This window comes from Micrasema longulum, unplaced genomic scaffold (genome assembly GCF_059751315.1).
Source record: "Micrasema longulum isolate JH-2025_06_02 unplaced genomic scaffold, ASM5975131v1 h1tg000067l, whole genome shotgun sequence".
In the NCBI taxonomy this organism is placed as follows: domain Eukaryota; kingdom Metazoa; phylum Arthropoda; class Insecta; order Trichoptera; family Brachycentridae; genus Micrasema; species Micrasema longulum.
The window spans coordinates 36,479-51,259 of record NW_028277274.1 but is presented as its reverse complement, the minus strand read 5'-3'; the positions used below and the strand labels follow the sequence as shown (position 1 = coordinate 51,259).

The 14,781-nt window shown below is 33.0% G+C and overlaps 1 protein-coding gene and 1 long non-coding RNA gene across 2 annotated transcripts; one reads left to right on the top strand and one right to left on the bottom strand.

Annotated features, from left to right (window-relative positions):
* Positions 1-4,545: 4,545 nt before the first annotated feature.
* On the bottom strand, positions 4,546-8,146 carry LOC148285035 (host cell factor 1-like). The gene has a single exon (XM_088230959.1). It carries the CDS (start codon positions 8,103-8,105, stop codon positions 5,772-5,774), a length of 2,334 nt encoding a protein of 777 aa, XP_088087085.1. The 5' UTR covers positions 8,106-8,146; the 3' UTR covers positions 4,546-5,771.
* Positions 8,147-10,448: 2,302 nt separating this feature from the next.
* LOC148285034 (uncharacterized) lies at positions 10,449-14,770 on the top strand. Its single transcript, XR_015823094.1, has 2 exons — positions 10,449-10,637; positions 13,431-14,770. It is a non-coding gene; the product is annotated as an uncharacterized LOC148285034 (long non-coding RNA).
* The last annotated feature ends 11 nt before the right edge of the window (positions 14,771-14,781 follow it).

Sequence of the window (14,781 nt, the reverse complement as noted above, 5' to 3'; positions counted from 1 at the left end):
AAAAAAATACAAAGAAAAAACGATATTTAATCTGTCCAATAAGTATTTGTTTTAAATTACGTTTTTTTTTTTATCGAGTCCTATAATCTAATTTTTAATTATCAGTCAAAATGCAAGTTTTCAGATAACATAATTATTGAAATAAAATCTAATTATATGATATAAAAATATTTTCTGAATTATATATTGTTTCCATAATTTCTTGTTATTTTACTAAATACCAACAGTATGATTACAATATAGGTATATATAGAAAATGAAGTCACTTACAATCTGCAAAAACATACAACATGTTTGTATTTTTTTATTCCAAAAAGTTCATCAAGGTACCCATGGGTACACCAGAGTATCCCAGAATTCCTTCCTAGTCTTTCACTGCACAATTCAAATGTATTTTTTTGTAGTGTACTTTATTTTAATTCAATACGTAAAACAGATCATTTGTTTTTTATTACAAGGCTCTTCAGAAATTGAGTCTGAAATAATGTTCAAGAAAAAAAATAAAAGCAACGATTTAATAAAGCTATTTATTTCACTGAAAGTTCTTAAAATAAATTACCTATAAAATTATTATCTAGATTCAACTTATTTACATAATATATGTACTATTGACATTTGATTACAAAAAAGTAAACCATTTTAAAACAAATTGGATTTCTAAATAATGAATAAGATAATTCTTCAAATGAGGATATTGACTAAGAGGAAGCTACATTCATTTTTATGGTTAAATTAATTATAATACCAACATGAAGAAAGAAAAATGTTTTCTCTAAAACGGGTTGCATAAAAAACCCACCTATTGAAAAAATATGAAACGAACTTATTTCACTTTATTGCTTAGATTTACTGAGTATTTTCAATTAACGTTACATTAAATAATTTCTCAGAACTGACATGTAATGAATGATCATTATGCCTACACATAATATATTTTTATTGATATTTTATGTACAATTAGATGTAGATGTGGATAAAGAAATACAAAATTAACTTATTTATACAAAGGGGCTACTTACCTTAAGGAAAAGGCTAGAAACATTATTAAATAAACAATTAAATAAAAATTATTTAAGCACTAAATCAATATATATGATCAAAATATGTTTTGCCACATAAAATGGGTAAACATTTTTTGTGTATTATTATTTTATGAAGTAGTTGACATAAATATTTATTTATAAGGTGTTTTTACACTGCAGTATTTGATAGTCCCTGAAGCCTTGCTCCCGTCTTGCTTTCATACAACAAAAAACTATCTAGATGTGCTGCTATTAATGTACCAATGCGGTGCCATATGCACCATTAGGCGTGAATAAGGGGATACTGAATATGTAAAATAAAAATAATACAAAAATAATAAATGCTTAATTTTATATTCTGTTGATTTTTACACAAAACTAACCAGATACCTATTTGTTTTTTTTAAATACACATTTTACTAATTTTGGTTATAAAGATTTAAGATTTATTATAATACATAGGTACCTATGGTAAGAAAAACAGATAGGAATTAGGTGTATGTTAAAACTAGACCAACAATACATAACCCACAAATTAACTATGAATATATTGCTTAATTTATGTCATATAAATTTTTAAATAAAATTTTTTTTTTCAGTTTACTAATAATAATTGCACCAATGACACAAATTAAAAATATTTTTAATTTAAAAAAAAACAACTCTGTTCTAAACTTAGAGTAATAACCTAATTGAGTCACCTATACGGAGAAAACCCACTCTATGATTATTGACCACGAACTTAGTTACAGATAACAGCAATACAACGGGCCATAGGTACTTGCGTTGATAATTGCGAGCACAAACCAAAACCGTCCACTGCTCGCTTGTTGTTAAACTAAAAACCAAACTAAAACCAAACCAAAAATTTAGAACGCTATTGTTCTATGCAATAGAGATTAAGGGCTTCTTTAGAAAATCATTACTCTGAGTTTCTTAACCACTGATTTTATACCAACCGGTTTCAAAGCTACACAAGCTTCTTTATTAAGGTATAATTTACTAATGAATCTTATGTTTTATTTTTATAGGTTTACTAAATATTGAATCTTCCTACCTTTACAAGACCAACGGGGCAAACAGACATGACTTATTATCGCCATATATTTAGATTGAATATTTAGTAGACACTGTTATAATAAAATGGGATAAGATGTATTAGTAAATTATGTCTTGATAAAGAAGCTTGTGAAGCTTCGAAACCGTAAAAACTGGTAGGTAAAAAAAAATTAAGCGGTTAAAAACGAAGTTGTATTATTTTAATTTTAAGTTTAATGATTAACCACAAAGTAAGTGCTTCAAATATAAATTTTATATTGAAAATACTGTTTCGATTTTATTTTAATGCAAAATAATTCGATTTTACAGCTAATATTGGCATGATAATGCAAACACTTAAAACATAAATTAATAAACTGAAGTTTAAAGAAGTGCATATTAAAAAAAATATTTTGTTAAATTATTTTTAACAGTTTTACCGATTATATAATTGTGCATTATTTTAGCTGTTCAATTTTGATTGTTGAAAAGTTATCCTTGGCTGAAAACTTACTCAATATTTTTTAAATATTTTTTTTTTGAATAACCCACTAAGCCTCTATTTTAGATGCTCGTCAGCAGGTAGGAAAGAAAGGGTATGGAAGGAAGTTAGGAATTAAACACCACAACACCCAGACCAATTGAGAAAAATGTCTTTGTTAGATTTTTTCTTTTTGCAAATGGCGGATCTTGAACCCGCAACACCAGTTTCACAGTTGGCCATTTAGCCAACTGAGCCATGACGCCTATTGAGATGTAGTGCATTTTAGCTACTTTTTAAAATTCATGGTACCCTGTTGCCAGTCGGCCAATCCCCTACTTCATAACTCATAACATAACTAAATTTTACAATAATAACATAATTTATCACCAATTTATTGCCACATTCTTGAAGTTTAGGTAAAAATACATTTGTACTTATTACTCTACCAGGAATCGATAACTCAAATTCTATTAACATGAGAATTTTTTTTTTCGAAGATGGAGTTCCAATAACCAGCTTAGTGAATCTAGAAGAAAACCGAATAAAAGATTATGTGGCCTGTATGAATAAAATAAAAATATGTCATATAAATATTTTTAACACAGAGATATGTAGTATATAGTCTGGTGAAGTGAGCACTGTTTTATTTTCAAGAAGTTAATTATGAAATTTTTGAAGGTTATCACATACTTTACTTTTGAATTCTCACCAACAGGAAATAGTCGTGAGCACTTATCGTCCAAAAAGTTTTAAAAATCAAATGCACATTTTGATGAACCAGATTTGATGAAATACTTGTTTAAAAGATAAAATAGAAACCCTTTCTTAAAACATAAATGGCATTGAATATTTTGATTGCTTAATGGTGGTATACATTTTTTAAAAAACAAAATCATATATGAAACAATAAACAAATGTAGAAATTTTATAATAATATTAACTAACATAAGACTACTTCATATTAATTTAGTTTTCGAATATGAAACATTTTAAAAGTTTGATAAAAAATAATTTCATAGAGTTATTATAAGCAATTTTTTTTAATAACTTTTATGCTCAGAAATGAATACAGTCTTCCAAGATTGGAATTTATTTTTGGCACATTTGAAAATATATTTTTTTCAATCAATTTATAATATTTACCCATGACCAGTAATTTAGCCTAAAACAAAATTACAAGCAGAAATTATTTGTTATTAAGGGATCACAAGTAAATCGCTAAAGATTATTGTTTTAGCTTTAATTGCCTGCTTTTTAGAAAAAAACAATGTGAAGTCTGATCTCACATTTTTTTCTATCAATTAATGTATCCAATAAAAAACTGTTTATTTTGTTCAATTCTATATTTATTTTAATATAAATTGTTCAACATAAAAATAATTTTGAAGTCCCAGGGGAAAAATTGGAGAATTCTTTATTTTTTAATACCTTAAATAACAGTAAACATAAATAATAAAGTAAAAGTATGTAATAGGAAACTTAAACTATAAAAATTATGTTATATTAAAATAATCATTTATATTCCTTATTCTATTTATACGCGGGGAAATTACTAGAATACTTTCGGAAATAAGTATGGACTGCGGGATTTTAAATAAAAAATTAATGTCATATAGATTAACATAACAATACGATATACAAACAAAAATGTCGATCAAAACTGATCTAGGGTGCATGTTATTTCAAGTATGGGTAAATTTGGTGTTATCCCTAAATTGTTTCCACACATTCTGTTTAAATTTATTTATAGATTACATGAAATTATTTTTTTATCTACCCAGCAATAATTATTTACAAGTTCTCAACCGTTGTGCTTTAAATAAAAATATGAGAACACGATACATTTCCATTATATTTAATGAATATCCCCCCTAGTTAAATTAAATATGCTATTTACTCAAAATCTAACGCAATTATTTTAGCAAAAAAAAAAATTATTGTTACAATGATTATAAGATACTCACAGATTTTAAGTATTTTGATAAATAAAGAAAAAATATGTTTGGCATTTAAATGATTTATTATTATAGTTCATTTCATAAAACAATGTTTTGGAACAAAATTGAAATTTCCTAAATAAACTTTGTAAGAAAAATAAAACACATATAATTATGTGGTCCTCCCATATTTTAATAAAGTGTGTCATTTTAAGACAAGCAACCCTCGGAGAAATTTAATAATTTATTATTGAATGTAAATATCATTTTTGGATCATAATGAATTAATGCGAATCGTTGTAATTTTTAAAGCTAATATACTGACTTTGTACATAAGGAGTTTCTAGAATGTTCATTATAATATCTCGGATACAAATAAAGGTAAACAAAGAAGCTATAGATTCTTTACAATAAAAAAAAGTATCACTGAGACAACATTATTTACATTGTTTAAACATAAAGTGATATTTTTATGTGAAACTCCGAGGGTTGCTCGAGACTTTGAACTTGGAATATTAGTCAACTATAAATTTAGTCCAAATTATAAAAAAAACATTTTTTCATAAAATACTTCAAACCAAGCCCAACCAGCTATATTATCATCATAAATATAATGAATTCTATCTTAGACTTCATCGAAGATTGAGTTAGAACCTCTTCTTTTGGATACGATTCTGTAACGTTGGTTTTTACAGCAATTTAACAAATATTTTTTTTAACTGCGCATTAGAGATTTACAGAAAACCCAGTCTTATAAAACCTTACTTAAAACTATTTACACCTAATGATTTTACACTCAACACGAGTACTTGACAGATTATTGGATGTTAGAATTACATCTTCATCATATTATACATACATCAAACAACAAAACCATTGAACATTTCTTTTTTCACCAAATTACAGTTGTTATCGGATAGGAGAGTTCTCCTTAATTTGATATGAAGATACGCTATTTATCTAAATTTAATATAAATACACCGGACAAAACAACAGACTGCGGGTTTTCCGCAAGTCCCTGAAACAAAATTACAAATAGGAAATATCAACTGGTCGATAACCAACGCTACAGAACTACAGTACCTAATAAAATGTGTAAAAATAAACAGGTTCACGCTTCGTATTACAATTACTTTACATTATACACTAACAGAAAATTGTCACGGTGTCTTTCGATTTGTCAGAAGTCACTGGTCTTCCGAGCGATTTGACACTTTCACTCTCGGGAGACGCTTTTCTCCGCAATGTTAATTTTGTACACGAAATGGAATTTCTTTACAAAATAGCCGTTCATTGTGGCTGTGGGTTTACCGGACTCTGCTGGGAGCCAGACTTGGTGATGACGATGGTCTGCTTTCCTCCCGGGCCGGCCTTGCCCAGCTGGAGCATGTTGGAGGGAAGGGTGATGATCTTGTTGCCGCCCATGTTGTTGGCGGCCACGAGTTTTACAATGTGCGCCCCGGGGGCCAGCGCTTGTCCGCTCTGCCCCGCCGTCGCGGGCCTGTTCTGCACCATGGCCATCTTGGGGACTGTGGCCACCGTCATGCCTGTGGAGGTCTTCACAAGCGTGACATACTGCGGCTGCCCTGAGGCCTGTCCCCCCACATTAGGGGACTTCTTGATAATGACGGGAATGCCTCCTGATCCAGAGGCGGGCCGCAGTACCGTGTTGCCCGTACTGACTATAGACGTGGGAACTACATTTCCCGATAATTGCGCCGTTTGCACTTGGTGCATTTGTCCACCTTCCATAGTTATCATTTGCGCTCCCTTGTTGGGGGTAGTGACTATCTTGTAAACGGGTGTTTTGACGTGAATATTGCTGGATTGGCCTAAAGTGGCGCTCCCCGCTATCTGGATGCCTCCCGCCGTTCCGGCCACGACGGGAAGGACGGTCTGGTTGAGTTTGACAGGCACTCCACCAGCCGATAGCTTTCCCTGGAGATTGATTACGCCGGAGGTGACTGGCATTCCTCCGGCCGTCTTTAAGAGAACATTGGAGGAACCGATCTTCATGGGGACTGTGCTTCCTATCTTGACTGTGCCACCCGCTGTGACCTTGGCTGCGCCGGGGGACGATACAGTCACCTTCTGTACATTCTGCATTCCGGGACTGTTAATTTTCAGAGGAACTCCGGTGGCGAGTTTCACAGGCATATTTCCCGTTCCTAGCTTGACCGGAACGGCGCCGGTGACTCCCGTCTTAACTTGCACATATCTAGGTCCCGCCGCCGTACCCGGAGATCCGGCGGAGCTGATGAGAAGTTGCGCGCCCCGGTTGACCACGTTGGTCACCCTTTGGACGCCGGTGGCAGGGCTCGCCGCAGACACGCGGCTGAGGGGCGCCACGGCGGCCACCTTGGCGGGCTGCGGGGGTGGGGCGGGGGGCGATAAAGGCGCGGGCGCAGGTGCAGGCGGGGGTGCAGGTGCCGCACGCGGGGGCAGGGGCCCACAGCGCTGCAGCTGCAGTAGAAAGGTGCCCACAGTAGACTGCTGAGGCCAGGACAGCTCCAGGCTGTGGGTACCGGCACGCACTAGCTGCACGCGGCCGGCCGGCGGAGGGGGGCTGACCTCCAGGTACCACAAGTCCTTGCAGCAGATCTGGTTGTTCCACGTCTTCCGGTAGCCGTCTCGGCCGGACCAGATGTACAGGCGGGTCTGGATGGCCACGGCGCTGTGGCCGGCACGGGCGCGCGGGACGCAGTCCTCGTACTTGTCCATGGAGATGCCGTCCCAGCGCAGCGTGTCCAGATTGAGCGAGGCGAGGGTGTTGGTGCATTTCCACTCCTTCTCGTGCGCGGAGATCTTGGTGTCGTCGGCCACTAGTGGCACCCAGCCCCCATACACGTACATGTAGTTGCCGATGACGGTGGCGGTGTGCAGCGAGCGTGGAAGCGGCGTAGGGCCCCCCAGCGAGGGCCGAGACCAGCTGGATGAGTCCGTATCGAGGATCCACAGATCCCCCAGCCGGAAGCCGCTCATGCCGCCGTAGATGATGAGAGAAGACTTGCCCTTTACCTTGTCTGTGTACGCCACTCCGCTGTGGGACTCTCTGGGTGGCGGAGCTTCACCGTGAGTGATAGGAACGTTCCAAGCGGTGGTGGAAGAGTTAGAAAACAGTTCTAGCGTGTATAGATCGTTCAGATATCTGGGTATATTGTTTTTCGGGTCGTCGCTTTCGTTGGCCAGTCCGCCGAATAAATAAACCTTGCCATTAAGAAGTGTGAAACTGTGTCCCAGCCGCGGACAAGGTGGCGGATCTTGTTTCGGAGGCCGCGGCTTCAGACGCTTCCATTCCCAGCGAGACGCTTGCAGTTCGTACAGGTCATTTGAATATTTTCCGTACTCCACCATGCCCCCGAAGACGAGAAGGCGTGTTCCGTCCACGACGAAACCGTAAGCTGCGCATCCCGGAGGAATTTCTCCTTTCGTGACAGGGACAAACCATTGGTTCGTTGTCGTGTTGAAGACATGTAATTCGTGAACGATACCTTCGTTGCCGCCGCCGAAAACTATCATGAGATCTTTGATAGCGACTGCCCTGTGTCCATGACGAGGTCTAGGCTGGGGACCTGTCGGATTATTCACTTTTTTCCACTTAAGAACGGCGACTTCCTTCATCATTTTTATACATTTGTCACAGCGCTTTCTACCGTGCGTATTCCATAGATGACCATAGAAACGGAAAATTTGAAGCTACAACAATATAATGCGTTTCCATAGAAGATTTTAAACATAATAAGTTTGCTCTTTCATCTTTAGTGGTACAAGAGTTGGTGACAACACTTGTTTATACCACGAAAAAGCTTATAATGTATCGCATGATTTTCGTTAAAAAGCACAGGCTGAGTGGAATCTGTTATTTTCAACCAATTATAAAATGTCAACTTAAAATTTTTGCTTTACGGTAGGTACTGGTAAAAGTAAAAATAATTGCAAATCGTCCCATAGAAGTCTATAAAAACGTATAAAAATAAACTCCTACTAAGGTAACAACACGAATTAATACAAACCATAATTTTTCTGGAAAGGACGCTTTAACACATCTTTTTATATTACCTCATAGAATTATATTATTAATTCTATGTATTACCAATACTTTGTTATTATTGCTATAATTTTGTGTTTTTTTTTTAATGACGATACTTATTCTTATTATTAAAAAGAAGAAGTATGTTGATATTTGCAAAACAAAATAATAAATAATTTTGCGGCCGTGATCCATGGGATTGTGGATCAAATACATAGTAATCTATAAATATGAAAGCACGACAATTTATTATATGAATCGTAAACGTATAAATGTACATAGTAACAAGTAGGTAAGTAATCTTTAATAATTGTTCACAGCATGCACGCATGCAAACTGACCGAAAAACAACATGAGATTTTTCAGACACGTATTTTCTATATTTACGAGAGATTATTTTGCCTAACATGAACATAAGCACTTAAGTATTATATTAAAACCTATCATATTCACAACGTAATTTTGTAAATTTTAAAAACATTAAACTTTTTTTAACCCTTTATGATTGGAATGACGTTCTAAACAGAATTGCACACGAAGAGATTGCTCTGTAAGCGTGTATTTAGTACGTAAACACGCGTTAAAAATGCATTTTCTACGCGCGCTTTTGCGTTCAGAATACTATTCCTGGCTGGTTTGTATTTTTTTGTCACAATGGCTGTTATTTTCTTTTAATAAATAAAATAAAAAAATAGATATGGAGTAGATTGTATAATGTTGTTCAACTTTTGATATACCTACGTGTACCTTTTTACGAATTACTGGCAAAAGAAGAAAAAGAACATCTGGCTGAAGAAAAGAAATTGAAATAATATATTTCGAACTATAAATCTATTCTTTATTGAAATAAATTATTTATTCGAAAAATTCTAACACTGTTATATCTTTCTTTATAAGAGGCGTCCAATAAGAGTATTGTTATGCCCTGAATCCCTAGCCATTGTAGTATTTCCGAGAACGAAAAAGTGGACGCGTTAGCAAAGGAGGCGGTCCACTCCGGGGATCCTGCCTACAGTTATATACAACCGCTGGGTGATCTCCTTGTTATGACGAAGGAGAAGCAACTTTGCACATGGCAAGAATATTGGGTAGCCTCCTCACAAGCTAATGGTAGACATCTTTTCCAACTGAAGCCAAATGTAACAGAAAAGCCTAGGTTTTTCAAAGTAATTCTGAACAAGTTTGAGACATCCTCCATATGCAGAATGCGCACTGGGCACTGCTTTAATATGGTTCTCACCTGTTCAGAATCCATGTCCGGGACTCTGCCGAATCTCTTGCTCTTGCTAATGTCAGCTTGATGAGGAAGATTTAAACTTTTTTTTTGGATGCCCCATAAATGATTGTTATCTTGATTTCCTATCCGGCCTCTCTAATATTAATATTCCATTCCCTATTCATATTCTAACTCTCCTGTCCCAGCCCAATAAAAATGTATTTAAATTCTATGTAAATATCTAGTTATAAATGGTGTTAAGCTGTAAACATGTTATTTTATAACATGTAAATATATATTATATTAAATACTAACTTAATAACTTGTATATATTATATTACTAACACATGTATAAATACGTAAAAAAAAAACGAAAAAAACTCGACACTGGCCAGAACAGAAAAGACCATAAAAAACGAAGAAGAACACTATTATTATTCGTGTTGTTATTATGTTTATTGTCAATTAATGTAACTTGTTTTTGGCCGATGTTATCATGTATATTTTGAAATTCAAATTCCAACTAAATTTTGCATTAAATTTGAAACATTCTATTACTCGCATAATTTGTTTATGATATTTTGGGGAAAATTAATCATTTTCATGAGGTATTATGCCTATTAAATTATGCAAGGGAAGTAATTAAATATTAAAACACCAACCATTGGCGCCAACTCTAGGGTGGGAAAATCCAAACAAAATCTGACAAGTGATATCATGTGAAGTTGGCAATTCTAGGACCGTAGGTTATGTTTTTCTGAAGTGGAAGTTTATGCGATTTGCGATTGTGTACAAATTTTGTAGCGCACAATTTTGAATTTTTTCTCTTAATCCGATGTCCTGACTGTTTAAAAATGTATTATAGTGTCCATTTCATAACCTGTGTGATTTTGAAGTTAATCATATAAAGGTAAAGCAGTGTTTGAGACGTTTCAAAATAATGTTTTTGTACAATGGATCGCCATTTTTATAATCTGTGTTCTCGAAGATGTACGTTAGAAATTAATTTCACTGAATCTTATCTAATGTTTTACAGCTAGGAAATGATTCCTAGATTATTACTTATTGCATCTGCAACATTTTTGACGTGCTTCTCGTTGATAATATTGTAATGTAAGCTGAAAATCGCCAACTGGAACATGCATACTAGGAACGTTAATGTTTGCCATATAATTTCTTGAGGAGTAGTGTTATTCAGATATTAATTAATTACGTGAAATGAAAATGTGCCACCATGGTTTAAACAGTTTTCCCGAAGAGGCTTTAAGTTTAAAAAATAAATATATCTTACTTTATTTATCATTTTAATGGGAAACGTCCATTAACCTTCCTAAATTTACTTATATTACCACCATTTAACTTTTAAAACATGTAGCTATATAATTGTTATTTGTTTGGTGAAGAAATAATTAAAGATGTGTGTATGCAATCAAATATATACGTGACAAGTAAGTTAAGCTATTTTAAAATTATAAGCAGATATTCATATTTTTCATGGATAACGTATTAAGGGAATTCTTCCTACAATACAAAAATAACATTGTCAGGTAGAGGCACTATATTAGTCCAAGTAATATATTCATGATAATATTTAGAAAATTGATAGTGACTCTCATTCTTAACACATGTACTAAATACCTCAACACTATGTATTGATATATAATACAAATAATTTACAGTTTAAACAACATTTTTATATCATTTTTAGGAGTTGGAAAACAGATCAATTGAATTTCATTTATTTCTTATGAGGTTTTTTTATTTTTATTATTCTCTATCATATTCAATATTTGTTAGAACCACATGAACAGTTTAATGACAAAAATAGATTATAATCTTGATAACAATATCAATAAAATTCCTTGGTTAAGTTTTATCATTCTTTTATTTGACCAACGAGCGCTTTGACTTAAGTTCAGGACTGGTAAATCGTTTACAACATTTTCAACTTTAATACAATTTTTTGACAAGGTTTTTGAGAGATATGAACATCTGGTAAGTATTTTATTTAGGAACAGCCAACATATAATTAGTCAAAACATTTAAGTTTGTAAGGTAATTGTCTTGTCCCGAAAAACAAGCTGAGAGATTTAGGTGTGATTATGGATGAAAAACTCTTATTTGATTCCCATATTCAGGTGTGTATAAATAAGGCCTACAGAAATCTAGGATTTATTATACGCACCACTCAACCATTCAAAACAACCGCATCCCTCAAAATCTTATATAATGCATACGTCCGCAGCCATCTTGAGTTTGCATCTGTTGTTTGGAATCCTCATACAATTTATATATCACAAGTAGATAGAATACAGAATACATTCCTTAAACTTCTGGATCGTAAATATCTTACATATTTTGACTCGTATGAAGACTCTTCTTCCTTTCATAGTTTAACTTCCCTTACTAAACGTAGAAGCATTTCTGATCTGTCTTTCCTCTTCAAAATTTTAAACAATTTTATCGATAGTCCATATCTCTTGGAGCGTATTTTAATCGATTGTCCCGTAAAGTCAACACGACAAGTTAATTTTTTTTATAATTCATTGCCCAAAAAAATTATGTTAAAAACTCATTTATTTATCGTAGCTGCTCCAAATTTAATTTACTTTGTCCCCATTTAGATATTTTTAATACAAAATTTTGTGACTTCAAAAAAAAACTTTTTGAAACACTGTAAAATGAAACATTTGTCAGTGTGTAATAAGTTCACGTTCCTTTAAATATGTTTATTTTATTATATCAAAATTTTGAATTGGTCAACTATATTATGAAAATCCCTCTCCTCCACTCCTCCACTCTATTTTCTCATCCCTTTTCTTACGAGCTCTTTTTTTTTTTTTTCATGTCTTATATAATATATTATTTTTCTCTTTACTGTGTAACATATTCTCTCATTATATTTGTGAAAAACTTTAACTGGATGCATGTACTATTTTTTATATTTTGTATTCTTATATAACAACTGTTGTTTTTCCTTAATAAATAAAAATAAATAAAACAAGTGAAAATTCTTGATGGAAGTTCATTGTAATTTATTATATAAATAATAGACGAGTAATACTTTAATCCACAAATTTGGAATATCCAGTGACCGGTTTCATCGCTTTCGCGACATCTTCGAGACTGGTGTTACTTGTGACTTTGGATGACTTATGACTCGTGGATTAAAGTATCACTCATCTTTTATTTATATAATTAGTTAGTTTGCAAAATAGTTGATTTTTATGATAGGAAAGTTTGTCATTGGACTAAAATTAGTAATTCGAACTTAGGTGAAAGCGTTCATTGGTCAAATAAAACTAAATAAAATTTAACCAACAAATTTTAAACTTTTATCAAAATCATTAACTATGGAGTTTTATCAAGAAATATCTACAAAAGATATTAATATTACAAATCTAGAAGTTCCACTGTACTGCTTTTTAAATATACATATTTATTTACTTATTTATTTTCTTTTGTTTGTGCCAATAAAAATAAAATGAATGGCCATGTTGACTAGTTTTCCATCGTAGTACTGACATTTATTCAGCTAGGTAAATGAAACCTTTAGAACATGTCAATGACCAGGTATACTTATCATAATTTTCAAAAGAAGATGAGTTTGGTACCAAAGAGATCTCAGGATTTTTTTTACCACGAAAATGATGATTGTACTCCGCACTCTTTAATTAAAATTGTTATTTTATTTATTTTGAAGGTGGTGAGGTTTAGGCTGTGGTGTGAAAGATGGGTGCTATCCACCGTTTCAATGGTGTTACAGAAATGTAATATTGACATTCTACAACCCCTGTGTTTGTGAGCTGTCCGTCAACTCGACATAACTCCAATAGAAGGTATGTTTTATTTATTTCGTCATGATCGTAGAACAAAGACGTTCTTTATATTTGATCTTGTATAGGTTTTATAAAGGCTTTATATTCCAGGTTTTAAAAAAATTAAATACATAAAACTAACCGCTCTTATGTAAAGTTGAAGGAAAACACATGCGAGTGACGATTTAGTTCATGTATGGTTAACAACTCGGTACATTTTTTGTTCAATGGGTGTTAACGTGTTGTACTCTATATTATTTACAAAAAGAAAACACGGGTCCTTACACTATAATTAGTGATTATTACCTTTATGTATATCAAATCATAAAAGCAGAGCCAGACCTATCATAGGTTCAGTTTGCAAAAAGAACCAGACCCTTGCTTACAAGGGAGGGGAGAATAATATCGCGAGTGAACTACAACTAGGTAACTTCAAAATCATTATTTATGAGTTACCCACTAAAAACACATTTTTTTATCCTCCCCATGAATGCTATAAATAGACAAGTTACGCATTAAAATCATCATTATGAAAGATGGTGGAGTTCTATAATTGAGAATATATATGAAGAACGTCAGTTATGCTAACTTAAAAAATGCATGTATTTTATGTATTCTTGTTGAACTTCCAAATTAAAAAAATTAAAAAAAAATTATATGATTTTAATGAGTCACAACTTGCCTATTTGTAGGATTCATAGAGGAAGATACATATAATATGTGTTTTTAGCGGGTAACTCAAAAATGCTGATTTTGAAGTTATCTAGTTGTAGACCCTACTATATTTTATTTATTTTATTAACATAAACGGCAAATTTGCCTTTTACAAAAATTTATAATACTAACATATTTGGCTTAATATATATATATATATTTTTAAAACATAAATTTCCTTATACCCAAGACTTATAAAAAAAAATAAACCTAAAAATTATACAAGATTTATATTTAAAAAAATAACTTAAAAATAATACAGCATATTCAGTAGAATGTTTAAAGAATTCAAGAATAAATGTAAAAAACAAAATTAAATAATAAAACATTCTACAGTAATACAACAAGAAAATCATAAGTACTGTTGCATACAGCTGGGCAAAGTGACCAAAAAACTGTATATATTATGAAATGCATGAATAAATAAATATAATTACCATTCACCATCTTTGAAAAAGTTCAAAAGGTTTGTTCTACAGGAACAATACCCTACACTAAATATATCAGATACGCGGGAATAAC

Bases quoted from the DNA above. Each gene is read 5' to 3' on its own strand.
- LOC148285035 (XM_088230959.1), bottom strand. From the start codon at position 8,105: ATGATGAAGGAAGTCGCCGTTCTTAAGTGGAAAAAAGTGAATAATCCG.